Genomic DNA, 22,655 nt, shown 5'->3' on the forward strand with positions numbered 1-22,655 from the left:
CTAATTGAATATAAAAATATATATTTATACAATAATATAACAAAGAGATCGTTACATTTGCTTTGTAGATCGCGCCATCTTTGTTACCTATCGATATGGCAGGAATTATCGATTCGCGATAAACAATGATCGATGGCGACATCTTGTGACAGGAAGTAAATATCGAATACAAATGTATCTGTATATTACGAAAGGATTATTGTTTATTTCATTTGGTTTATTTTCATAGAGTTTTGCCTAAATTTATACAAAAATATATTCTATATTACAAAACATTCAAATACATTGTGTCTATATATTGATGGATATACACTGATGGATACAAATGACGTAAGTAAAAATATGATATTTAAAGAAGTACATCGAGATCGATAAAAACATTTTAAACGTATTAAATACGAATTGATATAACGTATCATTTTTTAAAATCATATTTTTCCAATGAAAATTATTAGATCGATAAGAAAAATTTTACATACGTACCTTTTATAATCCTATTGTAAAAGTAAAAAAAGATATAATTGATTTATTAAAGAATCGACATTTAAAATGCATACGAAATATCTGATAAATACAATTAAAAAAATTTTATACATACGTAGGATTTGAAATAAAAAAAAGAAACGTCTCTATTCCAAAGTAGAAAGTGTAATAAATTCTGATTTTCAACAAGAACATTATATAGGTTAAAGTTACAAATCTTTATATAATCTTATAATTATAAAGTCACTTTGAAATCGTATTATATCTTCTAACCTAACCCTCAATATATTTTCCATTTTTTAAATTACGTATTTAATTTGTATACATTAGCGTTACATGCATACCATATACGTATATATTGTTAAAATAAATTATCATGCCCTAATAACATTTATAAATTACGAATAATCGAGTATTATCTTTGGGGGACAATTAAATGAATTGTAGCCGCATAAAGGTTGAAATAAGTTAACAAAACTGAACATTTCTTTTGGACTTACAATAACGATTTACAGATGATCGTATTCTGATAAGGAAAAAAAAAAGAAGGTAATAAAAAGAAAGAAAGATTAATTCGGACCACCGAAAAACATTACTCTTTCTCTCTCTCTCTCTCTCTCTCTCTCTCTCTCTCTCTCTCTCTCTCTCTCTCTCTCCCTCCCTCCCTCCCTCTCCCTCCCCATCTCTCTCAGTGCCAGTTTCGGATATTTGTCAAATATTTTGAAACAACGTTAAAATGGAATAATCGTAGAAATCTCTATAAAACGCTAAAATTTAATAGCCTCTATTGAAATTACGCGAGGCTCCATCGTAAGAGACCTGTGCGCTAAAACCATGTTTCCAATCAGCCGTGTATCGTACAATTTGCATTCGGCCATCCGGAAGTTGCACGCGATATTCACCACGTACGATATCTCCGTCGCTGATGGCATTGTGAGAATAATCATTCCCGAAGGCGTCCTCTTTTACTGCATAGTTAAAATCGAAAGGCATACCGGGCTCATGGTGATGATGATCGTGCTGTAATTTAGTAGCATTGCATTAATTATTCTACATGAAAAAAAAAAAGAAAGAAAACTCATTATTAATATTTATAATTTAAAAAAAAAATATATATATATATAAAAGAATAGAGCAATTAAATAATTACTAAGATAAAATAAAAATTTAGAGGAAAATAATATATATATATTTAAAAGAATAAAGAAATAAATCTTTATTGAAGTTAACAGTTATGAAAGAATTAAAATTTGTTACATTAAAAAAAAAAAGAAAGAAAAAAAAACCAAAAGATAAAAGATATTATTTCGTTCTAATAACTTTTCACTTACTCCAGGACCTACTGTATTCCCATTATTACCCGGTTCTGGAAATATTGGAGTTGGTCTTGGTCCTGGTGGTGGATATCCATTTGGAGGTCTCGTTGGATATTTTCCCGGTGGTTTTGTTACAGGAATGGGATATGGTCTACTTGGTGTCGGAGGAACATTGGGTCTCGTTGGTATCGTGTTAAAGGGTGGATTTGTTCTCGTTGGCGGAAATGTTGGTGTTGGTCGGGTAGGAAAGGTTGGAGTCTTTGTAAATGGTATCGGTGGCTTCTCATATGAGTAACCTTTCGTTGATTCAGGCGGTAAATAAGTATTACGCCTTGTACCCGGTGGTAAGTCGCATATTACATTGGTTATTGATAACCAAAGTAACGTTATCTGTGAAAATAATTTTCTATTTAATACATACAGACATATATATATTTATATTTATATGTATATTAGTATAGTAATTTGATATCTATGCATCGTACATATATATATCAAACAATATCTAAGAGTAATGAGATATAGATATACATTTAATGTAATAAAAAGCGATTAAGTGATAAAAGGGGGAAAAAAAAAAACAAAAAGAAAAGAAAAAAGTAAAAACGGATAATAATGTGATGTGAAAAGAGAGTAAAATGCGAAAGCATAAAGCGATAATACGTAATAAATAATAATTGCTCTTGGCGTAATATGACATGAAACGCCTATTAGAAGATCGATGCTCCACTTTCGTAATTAAACTCGACAGTGTCATCGTTAAAAAAAATATCCATACGTAACTCTACCTCTGTTATAGAAATAATGATGTATCGTATCGTAATAATAACATTCGTTGCTTTTCTTATTATTATTATCATTAACACAGATCTCGATTATTTTATTACTCTTACTTATAATCCATATAACCGTTCGTACTCTCATAAATTATAAATGCACAAATAAAGAAAGATTCATTGGTATTATTTATTTAGAATAAAAATATTGATCTATGTAAAACACGGTGTTAGAATTGTTTATCTTTATCAATTGGAGACATTTTTTTTTGTTTTTATCTTACATCCTACCCAATAGTAATCGTCAAAAAGTTATCATACCTGAAGATAATACATCTTTCGATGCCACGACGTCAGTTTTGAATTGATGACTACCTTGAAAAAATGATGACACAAATACTTGGGACAAGTATTAAATGATCCTAGTAGATAGTGGCAACTAAGTTAATGAAAAAAGTAATTAATAATCATTTATATTTCGAGTGGTATAATTTTATAATTGTAAAAAAAATCTATAATTGTCTTCTAAACAAGATAAGTAGAATAAGACCTTCGATAATTATTCATTCATTATATGAATCTTTCGAAGATTCCCAACTAATTATCACCGTAGTGAATATCTAAATGATTGTATAAATTGTATTTTTATCTTTTATCGATCGATCGATCGATCGATCACGTTGACTTTTATTGTCGATCCTGTGAATTCCACTTTTTCTCACTTTGTCGATTAATTCATCGATTTATTAATCGCATTAAGAATTAAACGCGTACACTCTCGGAAGAAGAAAAAAATGCGAATTAAAAAAAAAAATAAATAAATAAAAAAAAAAAAGAAAAAAGAGGGAACGAAAATAAGATGAATTATTCTAATTAGATCACTATGTGTCACCTAAAGAGTCACAGCTCGATTATTCACGATATGGCTAATGTCGATTTGAAAAAAAAAAATAAAACTAAAAAAGAAAAAAGAAAAAGAACGTAATGGAGATAAAAAATAAAATAAAATAAAATAAAACAAAATAAAAAAAGAAAGTCAAACGGCACGATCAATCCCACGTATGCGTATAAGCTAAAGGGCGCACTTGAATAATAAATCCAAAAACTTCGGAAACACTCGTGCCAACGATTCAAACTTCGAACGAAGTAATCAATCGATCAATCAATCAATCATACTCGGAGGTCTTATTCGACTCTAAAATTTCTCTCTCTCTCTCCCTCTCTCTCTCTCTTTCTCTCTCTCTCTCTCTCTCTCTCTCTCTCTCTCTCTCTCTCTCTCTCGCTCTCTTTCTCTTTTGAATACGATGCGATGCTCTTACGGTAGGAATTCCTTTAGGTCACAGATACGATTACGATTTACACTTGTGCAATATAAGTGTATTGTTACAGTCCGGGCACGGCTGCGAATAGAGTCAGCATATAACTGGCCGGTATGCTGGTGCATTGCGTTTATATAGCGTGGGTCTAATAAGATGTTTCTTAGACGTGATGGAAAGAGAAGAGAGGCCCACGCAAGAAGGGGCACCTCCCTTGGCTCTTGCTATGTCTTACCTTGTCTTAGAACCTGGCAGAGATCGGACTTGCGAGAGGGCAAGTCGTGCCGGTTGGTGCGCTTCTGCAATCAAACGTGAGACAGTAGTGGTAGTTTAGATTGCGACCACGCCGAAGTCAAACTAAAATCGGTGAATGGCGGCGATACTTCTTTCTAGTTGTCATACAACAACTCGACGACGGAAGATAGCCTCGGTATGAGGTTTCGATAATCACGTAATATTTGCTTAAGATTGCTCTTAACGGTTTTTATGATTAACGAACGGGTTCTCTTTTCCAACACCTTTTCAATACAGGTAGCATCTTCGTTGATTTTACTTGAGGTACTCTATCGTCTGGTTACCACGGTATTCGCGTTACTATATCAATATTTTATGTCCTATAAGACTGGTACTTTAGCATCTTAGGATAACACGATCTAATGATGATACGTAAGATTAAAGGCTTATTATAGGTCAACTTGATTTATACAACCGGTTAATCTAACGTTGCCATTAAGGAAACACTTTCAGAAATTTCTTGTTTTAAAAACATTTACATAAATAATATATATATAAATATATATATATATATATATATATATATATATATATATATATAAATATTGTGTGGACAAAGAAATTTGAGATTTTCCTTGTCAATCGAAGGAAAACAAGTTGTATCCAGTTGATTATTTAAGAAAATCCATTTCATTTATTACGTGTGTTATGTATATATGCACTTATGTGATACTATATGTAAATATGTAGGTGCGCCTTGAAATTATTTCTGGAGAAGCTAAGAGAGATCAGATTAAACGATTTTCTTCAGGTCTTACATATACAAAACGCGTAAAGGAAGAGCGAAGACATTAAACCGCATACTGAAGGTAGCAAATGATCGCAAATGCCTCGTCTAGCAGCTCTGAGGTATTTCCAAGCGGTCGCATTTCTACATATTCAACTTTATAAACAGGACGCGTAGCGCCGTTGCCGGTAGTAGAATGCTTTTGTTTGGATGAATATTTTTCTTAAATTGCAACTAGCTAAGTTACTGCAAGTCAAATTTCGCAACCGTTTAAATGTAATATACATTTAAATTACTCTATGTCTACGTTAACGTAAAGCTAATTATACAGGAAATATTCTTCGAACGAGAAATTTTCTTTATATTTATAAAAATATCAAATGTATCGATATATCGACAAATGCTTCGACAAAAATACATATGTTTGCGTTGATGTATAACTATCTCAAAAAAAAAAAAAAAAAATAATAAAATAAAATAAAATAAAATAAAATAAAAAACACATGCAAATAAGATTACAATGTAAATGTGATTTATAATGCGTAAATCTTAATTAATATTTAGCGTATACATGTAAGAACAAACGTTAATTCTCGTTCAGATCTCACGTCGCGTTTGCATCATTAAGTCTCAGTCTTGGTTTCCAGTTCGACCCTTTCCCACACTATACTTGCGCTAGAAAATACGTCTCCAATTCTTATACATGGAATAATCTCAGATTTTATAAGACTAAAGTCACAAGCACAGGCGTTGTTGCTCTTGGAAAGGTCAACAATAGAATGCTATACTTACACAAGCGATCCCAAAAAAAAAAAGATAAGACGATCGTTCTAAGTTTTAAATGGATCCTTCGGTCATCCACCCCTTGTATCGTTCCAACGACATTTACATCTATTCTATTGATTCTATCGACTTATATACGAGAATAGAATTTTATGTACACCTAGAATTCATTTTGTTAATATGATTTTTATAACAACTCGATATAAGATAATTTTTTTATTTCGATCTATAAAAAGGATCCATAAAAGAGTCAATTTATTTGATTCGAGTTACTAAAAATCTAGAAAATATGTACTATGATAATATATTTGATATCTTATAATCCGCGTATGTTCATGTTAAAAAGGTACAATTTTTCTTTTTTCTTTTTCATTTTTTTTTCCATAGGAAGTTTCATATTGTAAATCAAACTGATCTCAAAGCATTTTGATATTTGCAGGAAGGCAGGCCTTCTACGTTTACGCTTGTGGTACATGGAAAAGAAGCGTTCTTTCACGCGGATCAAAGGAGGACTTTAAAGATCAAGGTTCGTTGAAACAGATTCTATCTGATCTCAAAGTGCGTGACATTAACACCTAGCTTCTGGGGATGGTAAAGTACTATATCGTTAATATCTTTCACCAAAAATTATGATCGAATTTCTTATTTTCATTTAAACGTTGTATTAATAACTTTCGTAACGCATCGTTTCAACCCGTCCTTCCTCAACGCGTCTTATTGTCTGGGACGTCGATCGGGACATTCATGACATTTCATTCTCTTCGATCTTAAACTCTAAGTAAGTCGTAGAAACATTACGTGTAATTTGCATAATCCGTTATGTCCAGGGGGTAGGAGGCAAATATTCATTTATTATTCAATGCGATAAGTTCAAATAACATAAACCCACAAATGTTTCTAACCCGTTCCGTTGATAAATTGCCGTTAAATTTTATGAATTTCTTATCTAATATATCCAAGAATTTACACTCTCTCTTTCTCTCTCTCTCTTTTTTCTAATAAATTGCAAGATCAATTTATAACTTAACCGTGATCATGTATAAAGAAACTAATCGATATACAGTGATATTATAGACGAACAACCCTATTAATCTCCCAAGTTGTAATTTCAAGAGCAAACAAAAAGTTGATTGATTATCCTTTCCTTTAGAAAATAAATATATATTCGATTGAAATTATTTATAACTTCGACGACATAGTTTCCTAAGCTAATTCATTCCTGTATGAATGCATTCATATATTAATTAAAAATCATCGATTTTTAATTGAAATCATAATGATAATTCCGTAAAAAACGTATTATACATAATATATGAATAACATAAAACTATACGATTATGTTATATGAGAAAAGAGAAAATAATAAATAAATAAATAAAAAAATAAAAAAATAAGAAAAAAGAAATAAAAAGAAAAAATTGATCGATTATATCTTTTAACATAGCTTTATTTTAATCTTTATTTTGTTAACGTTCGCGAAATTACGAATACGTCCTTATAATCTTATTTCTATCCTTTCTCTCCCATTGCACCCATTATTCGAAGCGTTCGTGACATTTCGTTCTCGTAACCTTAAAGTCTCCGCTCCAAGATCGTAGTACGTCTCTTGCGTGGCCCCTATTATGTAAGTGACTGGTCTAAATACGAGGAAAAGAGATGCACCTCGCATCGCGAGATCCTAAGAAGAGGTGCTCGCCTAGACATTCGAAAGGAACATGCTATCCCCATGGTGATGTTGTGATGTAACGTACAGCGAGTTTATATCTAAGAGCCTTTTTTCATTCTTTTTTCACTCCTTCGTACTCGTTGCTCACCTTAATATTCGCTTTAATTTCATAATATACTTATGGTCAGTGTGTAACCAAATGCTAATGATTATTATTACGACATAAATGGTTAGAAAATATATATATATATATTCTAATATAGTGATTGGATTTATATAAATATATCCATGAGTGTTCGTTCATAGATGTTCAAGAAAATATTTCAAAGCTTGTTGAAGTAGGAAGAAAATTTATTACAATAACAATAACAACAACGATAACAATAACAAAATTTCAATCGCTTTGAGTTATCTCTAAAGTGCATGTATACATTTTCTTTTTTTTTTCTTTTCTTTTTTTTTTATTCGTGACCTTTTAAAATTAAAAAATTCTTCTTCTTTGGTATATTTATAGGGTAGGCAATAAAAATCATATGTTGTAAAAAATTGCTACTATGCACCGTTTACGAGATAATCACAATTTCGAGAAAACATTCGTCGAATTACATAATATTTTGAAGTTGGTTACGACGAACAGGATCACTGACCTCTAACTCGTCAAAATGCATGACTGCATGATTTGTAAATGATGTATTTGTATAGAATGAAGTATGAATTACAGTACAGTATGCATCTGTTAGTCAATCGTTAAGATGCCGATTATCTCCCTAACGATCCATAGTAGTAATTTTTTATTAGATATGATTTCGATTGCAAATGATCGCTACTATATAAATACTATATAAATAAATGATCGCTATTATGTAAAAAAAAAAATTATAGGTATTCATGTAAAGAAAAAGAAAAGAAAAAAAACTATGTTGACTTTCATAACTCGACAATTTCAACAAATAAAAAATTTCGCAAGATATTTGCTCATCTATGAATAAACACCCTGTATATATATATATATCATTGTTTTTGTAATAGTGACATTTTGTTATAACGAACTTTTTATTTATAACGATACTTATTTTTTTTTTTTTATCAACCAAATAGTCATGAAAAAAATGATAAAACCAACAATTCTGATTATAAAATATTAAATTGATTCGTAAATATGTGCCATTATAAGAGTAAATAATTTATCATGATATAATTAATACTTTTACATCGAACGTATTTAATTATTTATCTATATAATTAATTAACTATTTGCAGCGACTTCAAAAAATATTCGTACGTTTTTTAAAGTTGACAATAAAAAAAAAAGAATAAATAAATAAAAGACAAATAGTAAAATACTTTTATTGAATTATATTATTTCTATATAATTCTTGTATCAAGTAAGATAATTCAAATATCTATTACAATCATTATTATCGACATTTCATTATAAATTAAAATATTTTTTGGATAATAATAACACGTTACGAAACGTATTATATTAAATTTTATAAAGAAACTCGGTGCGAGTACTAAAAGGAATATATTTCTTAATTTTCATTAGCTACTAAGACTAATCAAAGCAAATTATTTTCTATTTACGATTCTAAGACACCTCGTGCTTACCTGCTACAAAATTCATTCCATTTTCAACTGTGTACGAATATTTTATCGAGGTACGATATTCTTGCATAATTTTCTAGAGGAATCATTTCGTTAGATGAATATGAAACGTGCACATAAATTACGGCTAATGCGTTTCAAATCATTTACTCCATAGATCATTTCGCTTCGTCATTACCTTTTCTCGCATCTTATATTTCTACAGTCCTTTAACTCATCGCCAATTTCATCCATTCCTTACTAAGTATTATCTGTACATATATATATATATATATATATATATATATATATATGCATATACTTAAAAATACATAAATATTATATTCGAACGATTATGCCGTTCTGGTATATTTACTTTAGAAAAATTATTACAATTTCTTTAGTACGTCTATAAGTCAAAATATATATATATATATATATATATATATATATATATATATATATATATACATATGTATATGTATATCTAACGAATAGCAACTTTTACAGGTACATATGTAAAGGTATATATATAGCCTTGAATGTAGATTCTCTTACGTTATATACTATATGCACGAAATATTATATATTATATTAATAATATATAAGTACCAGTATACATATAATTATGTAATATAATAATTGATATATTGTTTATATATTACTATCTTAATATTGCACTATATATTAGACATTGTATATTAATCATGTATTGATATACTTTAGTATATTATATAAAAACTATATGCATTAGATTATTCATGTATATGTATATATTTACTTATATATATATATATATATATATATATAGTAATCTATGGGTATATACATAACTATATATCTTCCTATTACTGTCATTCATGTCCGTGTAAGATTATTATTCGTTTTAAAGGCAATGCCGTCGCGCGTAAAGTTTTAGCGCGACAGTAATGCTTTTAATGTACGACGTTAGATCACGTCACGCAATTCTTTATTGCTGATCGCAGGGTGTGAAACAAAGGTCTCTCATGGACGTATCAAACAACTTTTAATGGCGCCATACGTTGTTAGAAAACAGGGCTGAAATAATGACAACGATCTTAGAATGACATAAACTTTATATCACTTTTAAATTATTTCCACGATTATTTCAAATTAGAGATATCACTGAAAGGTTAGGCGAAGGTCAAAATATCGGAAAAGAATCGATTTTTTTATCGCATAAATATGTCTCGTTCATAAAACAATTTTTCATTTTTTATTATTATATCGATCGATCTTTATGATATTTGTTAGTGATATAATATATATATATATATATTCTAACGCGATAGTATTTTTTTATTATAAATTTCAACGTTACTTATTTTGAATTTTAAGTTGGGAAAAAATTTTTTCTTATCTTATAAGATATTATCTCATGGTCCTTTGTACATAATTTTTGGATGTATCCTATATATGAATATACGTAGATATATTTATATTATATTACTTTACTAATATTTTTCTTGTCAACATAGATAATCAATTTTTTTGAATTTGTTGAATTTTTCAATTTGTATGATTCATCCTTGTGAGATAATCAAATAATGAATCGACTTTTGCTAATAAGAAATAAATGTTCGGAACTCTGGATGTTACGATTAATAAATAAAATTATTAGGATCGAAAAAAGATCGATATAACTATATACATATATATATATATATATATATATATATATATATATATATATATATACATATATATATATATATTTTTTTTTTTCAGATATAAAGTCGTAAAAGCTGTCTTAATCGGTATCACTCAGGATCTTCTGTTCGCAAGCGATAGGGTGATCATATTTTCACAGTAAGAGGAAGAGGCCAAGTGGAACGTAGAATTCGCACGGCCGTGCGAATTGAATGGAAGGTTATGAATATCCGATCTTCTGTCGAAGCTGCGTGTCATAGCCAACCGCCTTCTTCTAACCGACGATGCCTTTGTCTGCCGCCTCATGTAACTAGGTATTCCCTCGGTCAGGATGAAAGTGAAAACTTCGCTCTGTTCGTAGATGACCTACTCTTTGCCAAGAATCTGGGTGCCCCATCACACCGTGGCATTACGCGCTCTCGGTCGTCATGTGCACCGCCGCTAGGGAAGCAGTTACGATACATCTTCGTAACTTCCAATTTTATTTTACGATCTAACTGAACCAACACCTTTGCTCTATGCAAACAATTCTATTTTAATTGGATTACGTACGCCTAAATGGTCCAAAGAAAAAAAGAAAGAAAGAAAGAAAAAAAGAAGAACAAAGGAAAAGGAAAAATCGCAACTTTTATGATCTTTTCTCTTTTTTCGCATGTAATTTATTTTATTGATAACAAAATTATTATATCATGTATGATATTGTCTACTTCGAAAAAGTATTTTTCAACGAACATATTGAAACAATCTATTATCATCTCGGAGTTATCGAGGTCGAATTAAACAGAGTCATTTTGTATGTTGTTGTTTACGCGGTGCCAGCAATAACTCTTTCTCATTCCAAATTATCAAAGATAAAAAAAAAGAAAAGAAAGAAAGAAAAAACAAAGAAACAAGAAGCATTTAAGGCAAATTAAAAAAAAAAAAAAAAGAAAGAAAACCTTCCGTCCTTCACGAAGCCGATTCTTAATATTTTCGTTTAACAAAAAAATATTAATGATCGAATTTATCATGCGAGTTTCGATAAAAAATTTCAATACCTTTGTAATGATTAAAAAAAAAAAAAGAATGATGACTCCTTACAAAAATTTCCATTATCACAAAGACTAGATAATGGATATGAAAGAGAAAATTTCATTCATCCAAATCGATTTAGCAATCTTTTTCTTTTTCTTCTTTTTTTTTTTTTTAAATATTTCCAACTTTGCGAAACAGATAGCTTCTTTATTTATTTATTTATTTACTTTTTTTTGGTGTTTCCTAATATTCATCATTTTATCTTATGCATTATCATCTGTTAGTATCCATTACTTTTCTTTTGTTAATAAAACATTTAATCTTAGAATGATCGGAGGATCGTTAAATCGATCGAGCAGTACTACTGACAATGAGTAGTAACGAGTCGAGCGATGATTCAGTGCTGTAGCACCGATAGCCAGTCGAGCGGTACTCATTATTTCAACCATAACTCCCAAGATATGTTAAAATACAATCTCGATCATAGCAGCGACGCTTGATTATACGACAGAAAAAGATACGCATATGTTGAAAATGTTAAGGACGCATCAATCATTTATAATTAACTAAATAAAAAAGTTCAAGATATTTTTTTCATTTTATCGAAACATTTTTCTCTTATCAAAATGGAAAAATCCAAAGATCTTGAAAATACGTTCTTTTTCAAAAGTTTACATGAAAATCCCATAAAAGTTAACGCAATTGTAATACCATAAAGTGAACGCGAGTAGATCAAAAATCATAATGAAGTTGAAATTTTGTGTTCGTGTGTGAAACTATTTTTTTTTGTTTTTCTTTATATATATATATATATATATATATATATATATATATATATATATATATATATGAGCCATTTATTTTGAAAGTGGCCTAACTCCATTTATCTTCAAATCGAGATATTTAAGGGTTTGCGTTTCAATGAATTTAAAAATATACATATAGGATATTAATGAGTTATACTACTTAAGTGTATCTAAAGGTGTTAAATTTATAGTTCCTATTAAAAATAGTGGCAATTATTAAGTGAATAATATGCGTTTTCTTATCAAGAATGGAGTTAGGTCACTTTTAAAATTAACAATCAGATTCATTATAAAATTTGAATGCCCAAGTCCATTCAACATAATTTAAGATGCTTCAAAAAAAAGTACCCCGGGGGCGGAGCTAAACTGACAGGAGGCGGGGCCAAGTAATCCGAGGGCGGGGCCAAAGTATTAGGAGACGGGGCTAACACCAAAGTGAGCGGGACCAAACGTCCGAGGGGCGGGGCTTTCCAAGTCAGGAACTGGACTAAACTATTAGGAGGCGGGGCCAGGTACCCCAGGAGCGGAGCTAAAGTATTAGAAGGCGGGGCTAACACCAAAGTGGGCGGGCCAAATGTCCGAGGGCCGGAGATTTTCAAGTTAGGGGCGGGGCTATACTGGCAGGAGGCGTGGCCAAATACTCCGGGGGCGAGACTAAACAGTCATTTATAGTCAATATAGTCATTTGTAGTCATTTATAGTCAGTATAGTCATTATAGTCCGTATAGTCATTTATAGTCAGTATAGTCATTATAGTCCGTATAGTCATTTATAGTCATTATAGTCCGTATAGTCATTTATAGTCATTTATAGTCATTTATAGTCATTTATAGTCATTTATAGTCAGTATAGTCATTTATAGTCATTTATAATCATTTATAGTCATTTATAGTCATTTATAGTCATTTATAGTCAGTATAGTCATTTATAGTCATTTATAGTCATTTATAGTCAGTATAGTCATTTATAGTTATTTATAATCATTTATAGTCATTTATAGTCAGTATAGTCAGTATAGTCATTTATAGTCATTTGTAGTATTTATAGTCAGTAGTCATATACTCAATAGACACATAATCAGTAGTCAACAACTTTCACTATATGTAAAATTTTCTACTACTATGGGAATCACCGCGATTGGATAAACCGTGTTATGATGATACCATTAACCCTTTGAATACTATGAACGCACATATGCGTCCAGCGAAAGCTATTGATATAGACTATGGAAGCAAATACGCGCCTGGCAAAAATGATGTTTCTGTGTAATCATTAAGTGCAAATTGCGATAGTGATGTTTTCAATAAAAATTTATTGTTAACAATAATGGCAATTCGTTCTCGTCGACATTATTGTTATTACAAAAAAAAAGAGGGAAAATGAAGAATAATTCAAATAATGCTTCAAATTGAAAAAAATTTATTTTACATATTTTTAAAACACATCGAAAACATGATTTATGCGATTCAAAACATTTTTTAACTACATAACGTACGAAATTACAAACATAAATTTATTACAAAACAATTTACTACTCATTTAGATTTTGTGAGTGTGAAAGGGATTTGAAGAAATCATGATGTTCCGGTGGTATATATCGTAATAGGTCAATTATGTCCTTGAATTTTGCTGTTGTAATTTATCTGATATTTTTATACAGTGTTGTCAATACAATATTTTCGAACTTTCTTGATCTACCCCGACGTGGTAATAAATTCTGGAATTTAAAATTTTCATTTTCATTCATTGATTTAAGTATAAATGGAGTTAGGCCACTTTCAAAATAAACGGTTAAATTATTAAACTAACTCTGAAAACATATGTCAAGAATTATCGTATTTGCTCGGAATATAAGCAACCTGAAATGCTTTACTGATAAATAAGATAAAGTTGTATATGTAATTATAGCAACCGGAAAAAATTGACAAATGAAGTTAGGCCACTTTCAATATAAACGGCTCATATATATAGCTATTACATTTCTCTTCGAAATCTTTTAATCAATTAATAATTTAATTACGATGCATCTATGTATGTCATCGCAAAGGGAAATATCAGGGTGGATCTTAGAAAAGTTAAAATCTATTTGCATTTAAATATTAATTCAACAAAATAAGACAAGATGTAAGAAAACATAAAAAAAAAAGTAGAACCAACACTCGGTATTTTATCCAGTATGTCCTAACGTTCTTCGCTGTTGCAAAATCTCATTTGTTGCATGTCTCAACTGGAGGTTGGCTAAAGAATGATCCGTCTTGAGAATGGAGTGACAAAACGTTTCCGTGGTTTGCCGTAACAGTGGAAAAACAAGATACATATGCAGAAGAGTCAATGCAACATATAATACATTACTACGGTCTATCTTTATCGAAACTTTGACTATCATAAAAAATTAATCGTTTGATGGAAAATAGTAAACTTTTATAATCCGCTTTATTTCTTTTCTTTCTTTTTTTTGCTTTTTCATTTAAATTTCGTCAAATTTGATGAAATTGATATGACAAATTTTTCTTTGCTGTGCATATAATTTAATTAATCAATGAAAAACAATAAAATTAAAAAGCCAAATAAAAGCGTTGTAAATAAAATAGAAAAAAAAGTTGATGGTTTGTTCAATTGAATTGAATTGAATTGAATCGAAAGAAAGAAGTACAAAGTGTACAAAGAAAGGAAGAAGTACAAAGTGTACAAAGAAAGGAAGAAGTACAAAGAAAAAAAAAATGTAGAAACTTGATTGTCTTAATTATGAATATAGTTGGTACAATTTAAGCTGCAGAATTAACGTGAATTAAACGTAAGGATTGTAAAATCATATAAAAGAATGTCTTCTTAACTCGACTTGACCCTCAAAAGTTGAGTAAGAAGTTCATGTCTTCGTCCTCCCACGCATCGGAATTATCTTAGAGAATGAAAATATACTCTATGTACTTGTATAAAGAAGCTATCAATACTGCTTAGTACCTTGAGTATCTTAGAAACAAAGATTTTTAATCCAAATTTTTGATTGCAATAAAAGAGAATGAAACATTTCAAATATATTACGAAAATAAAAGGAATATGTGAGTGTTCGATGTTTCAATACATCATCTAATAAATTGTATAATAGTATAATTTTTATATATAATTGGTAATATCAAAATATATTTTCTTTTTTTTTTCTTTTTTGTATAATGAGGACACATACAGAAAAAAATGTTTTTCATTTATTTTAATTTTGTATATCTTTAATCAAAATCTAATGTGACAATTTTATAATATACAAATATATCTCTTTTAAAGAATGATTTATAATCAAAGTACATATTAAATTATATTAAATTAAATTATTTTTAATATATATATATATATATATATTATATGTGCAAATATCTATAGGTTTATTACCAAGGAATGTCTTCTTTACTCGACTTGACCCTCAAAAGTTGAGTAAGAAATTCAAGTCTTTGTCCTCCCACGTACTAACTAACGCATAGTATGATATATACATAATGTACATATATATGTATATATATACTACTGTCTCTACTTGATGGACTTCGCACACGGACGAATAACCCACACAGAAAGTGAAGGAAAAGGATGATAGTTGCGGTTTACCCAGAAGAACGGGAACCATCATTTTGATCCATACTAACACTTATGTGAGAAACGTATGCTTTACTCGCAATACGATACTATCCCCGTCACTTTTCATCCCGACTTCTTGATCCTACAATAAATTTTGGCAAGAGATTTTTTAAAAATATCCACGACTTTATTATTATCTCGTTTATTTTTATTTTTTTCTTTCTTTTTTTTTTCGAATCGAAAGATATTGCACTCTATCTAAACGGGAAAAATTCTCTTTTCTATTTAAAAAAAAAAAATAAAAAAAAATAAAAAAAAATAAAAAAAAATAAAAAAAATCAAAAAAAATAAAAATAAAAAAAATAAAAATGAAAAGAAAAATAAAAAGAAAAAAGAAATATCACTTTTGTAACAAAGTATATACGTTACATGAGAAACCAGTTAGAAGATAAAAATTCACCTTGATCCTTTGATGCAGCTTCTCAACACATCTGAGTAACATTAACTCAATGTGTTTATGTCATTGTTATGTAACGCTTAATGCATTATAAAGAGAAAAGAAAGAAAAAAAGAAAAAAGAAAAGAAAAAAAGAAAGAAAGAATGAAATAAAATTGTTCCTCAGCGCGATATCCTTTCACGATAGCAAACCTATTGAGATCACAATGTGCCATAATATCGCGTAACATAGTTGTATGTATGTATATATGTATGTGCCGAATTGAATGAAATATCAAATTATTCCCATCGCTTTATGAGGAAATCAAGGGGAACTCCATTTCGTCATAACGAACAAAGAACGTAACGAACGGGACGTCCGGTAAATTTTTACGAGATCGCATCTGCTATTAATACACAGTGGGATAATGCCGATTGCATAAATAACATGCAAAGTAGTTTCAACACGATACGCCATGTTGGCCAAAATCTAAGTTCATTTCTATTATTTATTAGTTTTTAGGTATGACCTCAGGGAATGTCTTAAGTGATCGCCATCGTGAATAACGTAGACTTGCTATACAATTTTTTTGAGAGAAATCAAATTCTTTTTTTGTCTTTTTTTTTTTTCTTTTTAATTTTCTTTCAATATACTATACGAATTGTAACGTTTATTTAATAATCTATTTACATGTATTTATTTGTGCAAGTACGTTTCGATTCTAACAACAAATTGGCTGGGTCAAATATTTAAGAAAATATTTTATATAATTGATTTACTATCACGAAAATTGCTTTTAATTTAATTGCGAGTTTAAAATTTTTTTTAAATTAATCCTAAGACGTCCATTTTAATAGAAAATAATTTATAATATAATAATATTCACTTTCTATAATAGCTCTCGTTGGAATCAAAGCGATGAAATGAAATAAAGAATGAAATTTGTCTCTCAATGACTGTTTAATGCCTATAATCTGATTATCAAATCACTATGGGCGTATAATCGCGACGTTGTAACAATGCAACGTAATTACAATCGATTAATTCGACCGATTGTAACCTTTAACGAGTTAAACTCAAGACGAATACTAATTCATTTACTATCGATCTCATTCTAAGACCTTTTAAAAATGAATAAGAAAATATTATTCCATATCATACTTCCAATAAGATAATTATTATATACTCTTTCTCGTTTTCATTTTTATAAAAAGTTAATTATTCTTATATCGCTTTAGTCTTCATAATAATCTCCGATTTTTTTTTATTAGTACGTATTCGTATTATTTTTAATTTTTCATTACGAAGAATGCTGACCGCGATCAATAATCGCAACCACGTATAACGCCTACTGCAACCTGGTTGGCATCTTGCAATTTATACTCTCTCCCGATGATGCCAGTGATGTTGTATATATATATATACTTACAATTAGAATCTGGCATTCATTCTCGAACTTTTCTCCTTTTATTGTACTATATCACGATATTATTGTAGGATGAAAGAATTCTTATGAACGCCATTTAACTATTCTACAAAATAGAAAATAAAATTTAATTTATGTCAAAAGATTTAATCAATCTAAAACCCTTAAACATGAGCATCTCATTACGTCATAAATTAGTCAGACAATTTTTATCTATATTTTTATTTAGAAGAAGAAGAAAAAAAGAAAAGACATTTCTTTATGTGGATAAAAACATGTCATGTCTTTCAAAATGTGACATGATATGTCTCGTAATGAACGACGAATTAATAGGTATATTCTACGAAATTACAAAAGACGTATAATTCATGATAGGACGCAAGTGCCACGATATACGTAATTGCGATTGATATCACAAGGATATCGATAAACCGTAAAGTAGGATGTGTTAGCCGACGTTAGTCTGTCAGTCTTCAAGTTAGTCTACCATCGTTAAGACAAAACAGTAAAGCCATGATCGAAAATCTTAAACAAGCATTTTTTCCTCTTTTGCTTACCGGCTCTATACTCGGAATAATCATTATTGAATATCCTACGTACAAATTTATCATTTATATTAACATTATATATATATTGTGTTGGTGGATCGGTTACTTCACATTTTTCAAATATCTCTTCTATTCTAGCCTATTTAATGTTTTATTTGATAATATCGCATCCATTATCGTTCTTCACTTCAACATGATCACAACGATTACGTCGATGGTCTTCTGCCTGTACAACAGCAAAGTACGGTATCTTTTATAGATTTTAACGTTACTTTTTTTACTTTATATAAAATCTTATCGTTAAAACTTTAATAATTTTATCTCATAACAAGGAAGATTCATTTCTATTGTTTTATTATTATTTTAATTTTTTTTTTTCCTTTCTTTTTTTTCTCTCTTTTTTTTTCAAGAAACTTGCAAATTGTTTGAAAAGGATGACTGCGCTCGATGATACTTTGAAAGGACTTGGTTTTCAAACGGAATATAAAAATTTACGAATATTAATGATATTCGTCGTTATAGGATGGCTCGTAACAATTGTTTTATTGAATCTTTCCGAACTTTTTTTACATGTAAAAGTAATCGATGTGTCGAAAATTATTATTACATGCTTAATTAATCAGCCCATTCATAACAACACGATTTTGGATCTTATATTCATCATTCTTTTGTTGTACGTATTCGTAATTCAATATCTCAAGACAAAACAAATTGATAAAACACGTATTAATGTACAAGCACATAATTAAATGCATTAAATAAATACACAAACATAATTTATCGCTTAATATTATATTTAAATGCAGATATGAAAGAACTAGATTCTGTAAATTAAATGAATATATAACTCAACGTTGTAAGATATGTAAACATCGCTCTACAAAAATAATGCCTGAAGAGATTACGACAAGTACAACAAATTATTCTAATGCAATAAATATTAACGAAGTATTGCGAGGAAATGGAGTTACAAACGATTTCAAGAGTTTCGATATATGGATAACAATGTAAAGCTATGTAAAAGTAATATACACATTATCACGCGTAAATTTTTGTTTTTTTGCAAAAAAATTCTCATTATAATATGTAATATGAATTTTTATTTAACATGATCTATGTTAAATAGAAAATAAGAAAAAAGACAAGAAATGACAAAATCGTATTTATTTTTAGAAACGATCGAATTCAGAAAAAAAAATCCAATTAAAAAATATTTTCCTATAATTAAATAAGAAATTAATCATTTCTCTTATAGGCATATTCATCTGGAATTGAGTACGATATGTGATGATTTGAATACAATATTTGGAGCAGCAATACTTTTAGAGATGATATCTTTCTTTATTTGCGAAATAGGCTTAATTTGCGAATTGTATTATGCATTTACTAATTTACATACTTGGGAATCGGATAGGATAAAGAATGTCTTAGATATTGTTATATGGAGTACATTTTATATAACCAAATTACTCTCGATTAACTATATATGCGAGATAGTTAAGGCTGAGGTAATATTAAAAAATAATACTTGATATATTGATGATATAAAGATGAATAATTAAATAGATATAGAATTTATTTAATATTATTAATCATTGATAATAATAGGCAAATAGGACGCAAGTACTTATTCAGAAAGTAATGGATTCCTTTCATATTACAATACGCGAAGAGGTAAGTTATTCGCAATTTAAAATATTCTAGATTATTATCATTAATTAAGCTAATAGTCTATAATTAATTATTTCGCTATCACAATCTCTTGTATTATAACATTTAAATTTGATTTTTATAAGGTTTTTCAATTCATATCCGAAATGACTTATAAGCGATTGAAATTTTCCGCATTTGGTTTTTACGAATATGGTTACAAATTTATTCGACAGGTATGTCTCTTAGATTTTATCTTTCTATTTAAGTATTCGATATAAAAGTATCATAAAAATGTTCGACTTATTGTGATTAAAAAAATGATTAGTTTTTTAAAGGTATTACAACCTTTCTGATAATCTTATTACAAATGGAAACTTCACCTGAGATTCCTAATGACATTACAACTTCATCAACATTAACAACAATAGAATCTAATCTATACAATAGTTCAATGTAAAAATGTAAAGATTAATAGAATAAATAATCTGTAATTATCAAATGTAAAGGTACAAGTTTGGCATATTGAAAATAGATATAACTGTATTTAGTTTCATTTTTTTTCAAAGATTACATTTCTTACTAAAATAATAATAATTATAAGTATTACATATTACTTAAATTCATTGATTCAAATCTACCTTTTTTCTGGTAATGTTTTATTCTGTTTTCTAAACTTTCTGCAAAAATTATATAACATACAATATTATATGACATTAAAATCACAAAATATTAAATAATAACAATATATAAACTACTCACCACAAGTTACTCTTTTCATTAAAGGTTGATAAACTTTTGAATGCACGCCAAGAAGTAAACAATCATTTTGAAATGTTGTATCTGTACAATTTTGTAAACTTTCTAAATCCATTAACATATCTTTGATCATAGCTGATCTGTTTAAATTCAAATATTAAATTACAATAAGCAAAAAACGTTTCATTCTAGTAATAAATACATACTTCACAGTGTTTATCGACCAGTCTTGTTGTAAAATTTTTATAACCTTTATTAATTCATCTTCATCATAGAACCATTTGATATTTTCATATTCCGAGTGATAAAGATTTAAAGGAATTTCACAAGCTAGATTGTATTGAGGTTTACATGGATAGCTGTCGATATCAAGTAAGTTTAAAATAATTTCTGGTTTTTCTTTTTCTTGACCAACTAGTAATAATACTCCCATTAAACAACGTATTTGATGCCAAAGAAATGCTTGACTTGTTATTTTTAATTCACATAGATCGTATCCTATTAAAATAAATATGAAATTAAAAATTTAACTACTTTCTTCTAAGGTAATGTTTTAGATAATTATCATGACAAAGTTATATTTTAAATATATTATTACATTACCTGAATTATTTGTATAATCATTTTGTTTTACAGAAACTGTAGCATCAATTATTCTTCTTTTAAAATTTATCACACCATTGGCAACATCCATTTTACAAATATTTCGAAAATCATGCGTGCCTATAGTATATTTAGCGGCTTTATTCATGGCATCAATATTTAATTTTCCTCTAGGAAAAATATATTTATATGTTCTATCTTTGCAATTAAATCTAGCAGAGAAATCACTTGGAATTGGACTCCAAGCTATGCATCTTATATTTTGAGGAAGTAAACGATTTAATATCTTACAATATGATAATTCATTTTGTAAATCACTTTGTTTCTCAGGTTTCAATTTGCTACGTACATCTAAACTAATTACTTGAGAGAATGCACTGACACCTTTATCTGTTCTACCACAACGATGATAATTTGCTTTTTCACGAGACTCTATACAACAACTTTTTATTAAAGCAGAAAATAAATGATGTTCAATAGTATTATTATTTCCTTCTTGACATGTAAAACCATCATAATCCCAACCTAAATAGTACAATTTTAATAAAATATGCCTTTTGTGACACCTGCAATCAATTAATTGAATTAAATACTTGAAGTATTTCTATTCTATTTTATATTTCAATTAAATTAAAATGGGAAATATTTTATGTCGCATACTTTGTAAAATCAAACTGCTTTTGATTTTTATTAAGACATTTCGTTTGTTCCATTTCATGTGTTTCAGTTTTTCTAAGTATCATTTGAAGCTGCATATTATAAGCTTCTAATTGCAATATTTTATCTATTAATTCCTAAAACGTTAAAAAAAATCATTTACCATAGACTATATAGCAAAATTTAAAAAATCTCAGAAAATAAATTATACCGATTTATCAGAAAGCTCCAGCTCCTCCTTAGTGGACAATCTCTTCAATTTCTTTTTCTTCGTAATAAATTTTGCCATAATTAAAATTATAATATGTATATACAAACACACACATATATATATATATATATATATTAATATTAATTCCTTATAATTAATGTTAAGAAAACAAAAAGGAAAATGGTTTACTTTAAAATATTTATATCATCAAAATATTTTAATTATTTTGAATACACAAATAAAAATAAATTATAATGACATTTTTTATAATGACATTATTTATAATAATCAGAAGTATTTTAACTTTTTACATATATTCTTATTATTATCTCATTCAATCTTCTCACATTTTACTTTT

General features: G+C 28.6%; 3 protein-coding genes and 1 long non-coding RNA gene across 7 annotated transcripts; 2 read left to right on the forward strand and 2 right to left on the reverse strand.

The window, feature by feature from the left end:
• Positions 1 to 199: 199 nt before the first annotated feature.
• LOC124430047 lies at positions 200 to 12,221 on the forward strand. The gene is made up of 3 exons (XR_006943628.1): positions 200 to 330; positions 6,135 to 6,221; positions 10,698 to 12,221. It is a non-coding gene; the product is annotated as an uncharacterized LOC124430047 (long non-coding RNA).
• LOC124430045 (pro-resilin-like) lies at positions 633 to 4,076 on the reverse strand. Of its 3 annotated transcripts, none has more exons than XM_046976058.1 (4): positions 3,895 to 4,076; positions 2,897 to 3,014; positions 1,815 to 2,189; positions 633 to 1,503 (listed from the first exon to the last, which is right to left on the reverse strand). In XM_046976058.1, exons 1-4 carry the CDS (start codon positions 4,017 to 4,019, stop codon positions 1,258 to 1,260), a joined length of 864 nt encoding a protein of 287 aa, XP_046832014.1. In that variant the 5' UTR covers positions 4,020 to 4,076; the 3' UTR covers positions 633 to 1,257. The 3 variants fall into 3 exon arrangements, with proteins under 3 accessions (XP_046832014.1, XP_046832016.1, XP_046832015.1); XM_046976060.1 differs by having other exon boundaries at positions 2,897 to 2,950; positions 3,895 to 3,987; XM_046976059.1 differs by lacking the exon at positions 3,895 to 4,076 and adding an exon at positions 3,126 to 3,157.
• Positions 12,222 to 18,050: 5,829 nt separating the features above from the next.
• On the forward strand, positions 18,051 to 20,562 carry LOC124430127. Of its 2 annotated transcripts, XM_046976267.1 has the most exons (7): positions 18,051 to 18,658; positions 18,828 to 19,090; positions 19,224 to 19,424; positions 19,673 to 19,925; positions 20,026 to 20,091; positions 20,214 to 20,303; positions 20,396 to 20,562. In XM_046976267.1, the coding sequence occupies exons 1-7, from the start codon at positions 18,383 to 18,385 to the stop codon at positions 20,525 to 20,527; spliced, it is 1,281 nt and encodes a 426-aa protein (XP_046832223.1). In that variant the 5' UTR covers positions 18,051 to 18,382; the 3' UTR covers positions 20,528 to 20,562. The 2 variants fall into 2 exon arrangements, with proteins under 2 accessions (XP_046832223.1, XP_046832224.1); XM_046976268.1 differs by having other exon boundaries at positions 18,051 to 19,090.
• Positions 20,563 to 20,592: 30 nt separating this feature from the next.
• On the reverse strand, positions 20,593 to 22,466 carry LOC124430126 (tRNA pseudouridine(38/39) synthase). Its single transcript, XM_046976266.1, has 6 exons — positions 22,298 to 22,466; positions 22,090 to 22,223; positions 21,430 to 21,995; positions 21,033 to 21,324; positions 20,830 to 20,966; positions 20,593 to 20,747 (listed from the first exon to the last, which is right to left on the reverse strand). Exons 1-6 carry the CDS (start codon positions 22,373 to 22,375, stop codon positions 20,674 to 20,676), a joined length of 1,281 nt encoding a protein of 426 aa, XP_046832222.1. The 5' UTR covers positions 22,376 to 22,466; the 3' UTR covers positions 20,593 to 20,673.
• Positions 22,467 to 22,655: the final 189 nt, after the last annotated feature.

This window comes from Vespa crabro, chromosome 17 (assembly GCF_910589235.1).
Source record: "Vespa crabro chromosome 17, iyVesCrab1.2, whole genome shotgun sequence".
In the NCBI taxonomy this organism is placed as follows: domain Eukaryota; kingdom Metazoa; phylum Arthropoda; class Insecta; order Hymenoptera; family Vespidae; genus Vespa; species Vespa crabro.

Coding starts and splice junctions, on each gene's coding strand:
- LOC124430045 (XM_046976058.1), bottom strand. CDS start 4,019: ATGCACCAGCATACCGGCCAGTTATATGCTGACTCTATTCGCAGCCGT. Junction 3,015..3,894: donor GACCTAAAGGAATTCCTACC/GTAAGAGCATCG, acceptor TCATTAACTTAG/TTGCCACTATCTACTAGGAT. Junction 2,190..2,896: donor GAAAGATGTATTATCTTCAG/GTATGATAACTT, acceptor TTATTTTCACAG/ATAACGTTACTTTGGTTATC.
- LOC124430127 (XM_046976267.1), top strand. CDS start 18,383: ATGATCGAAAATCTTAAACAAGCATTTTTTCCTCTTTTGCTTACCGGC. Junction 18,659..18,827: donor TCTGCCTGTACAACAGCAAA/GTACGGTATCTT, acceptor TTTTTTTTCAAG/AAACTTGCAAATTGTTTGAA. Junction 19,926..20,025: donor GCGAGATAGTTAAGGCTGAG/GTAATATTAAAA, acceptor TGATAATAATAG/GCAAATAGGACGCAAGTACT.
- LOC124430126 (XM_046976266.1), bottom strand. CDS start 22,375: ATGGCAAAATTTATTACGAAGAAAAAGAAATTGAAGAGATTGTCCACT. Junction 21,996..22,089: donor AAGCAGTTTGATTTTACAAA/GTATGCGACATA, acceptor AATTGATTGCAG/GTGTCACAAAAGGCATATTT. Junction 21,325..21,429: donor TGATTATACAAATAATTCAG/GTAATGTAATAA, acceptor TTATTTTAATAG/GATACGATCTATGTGAATTA.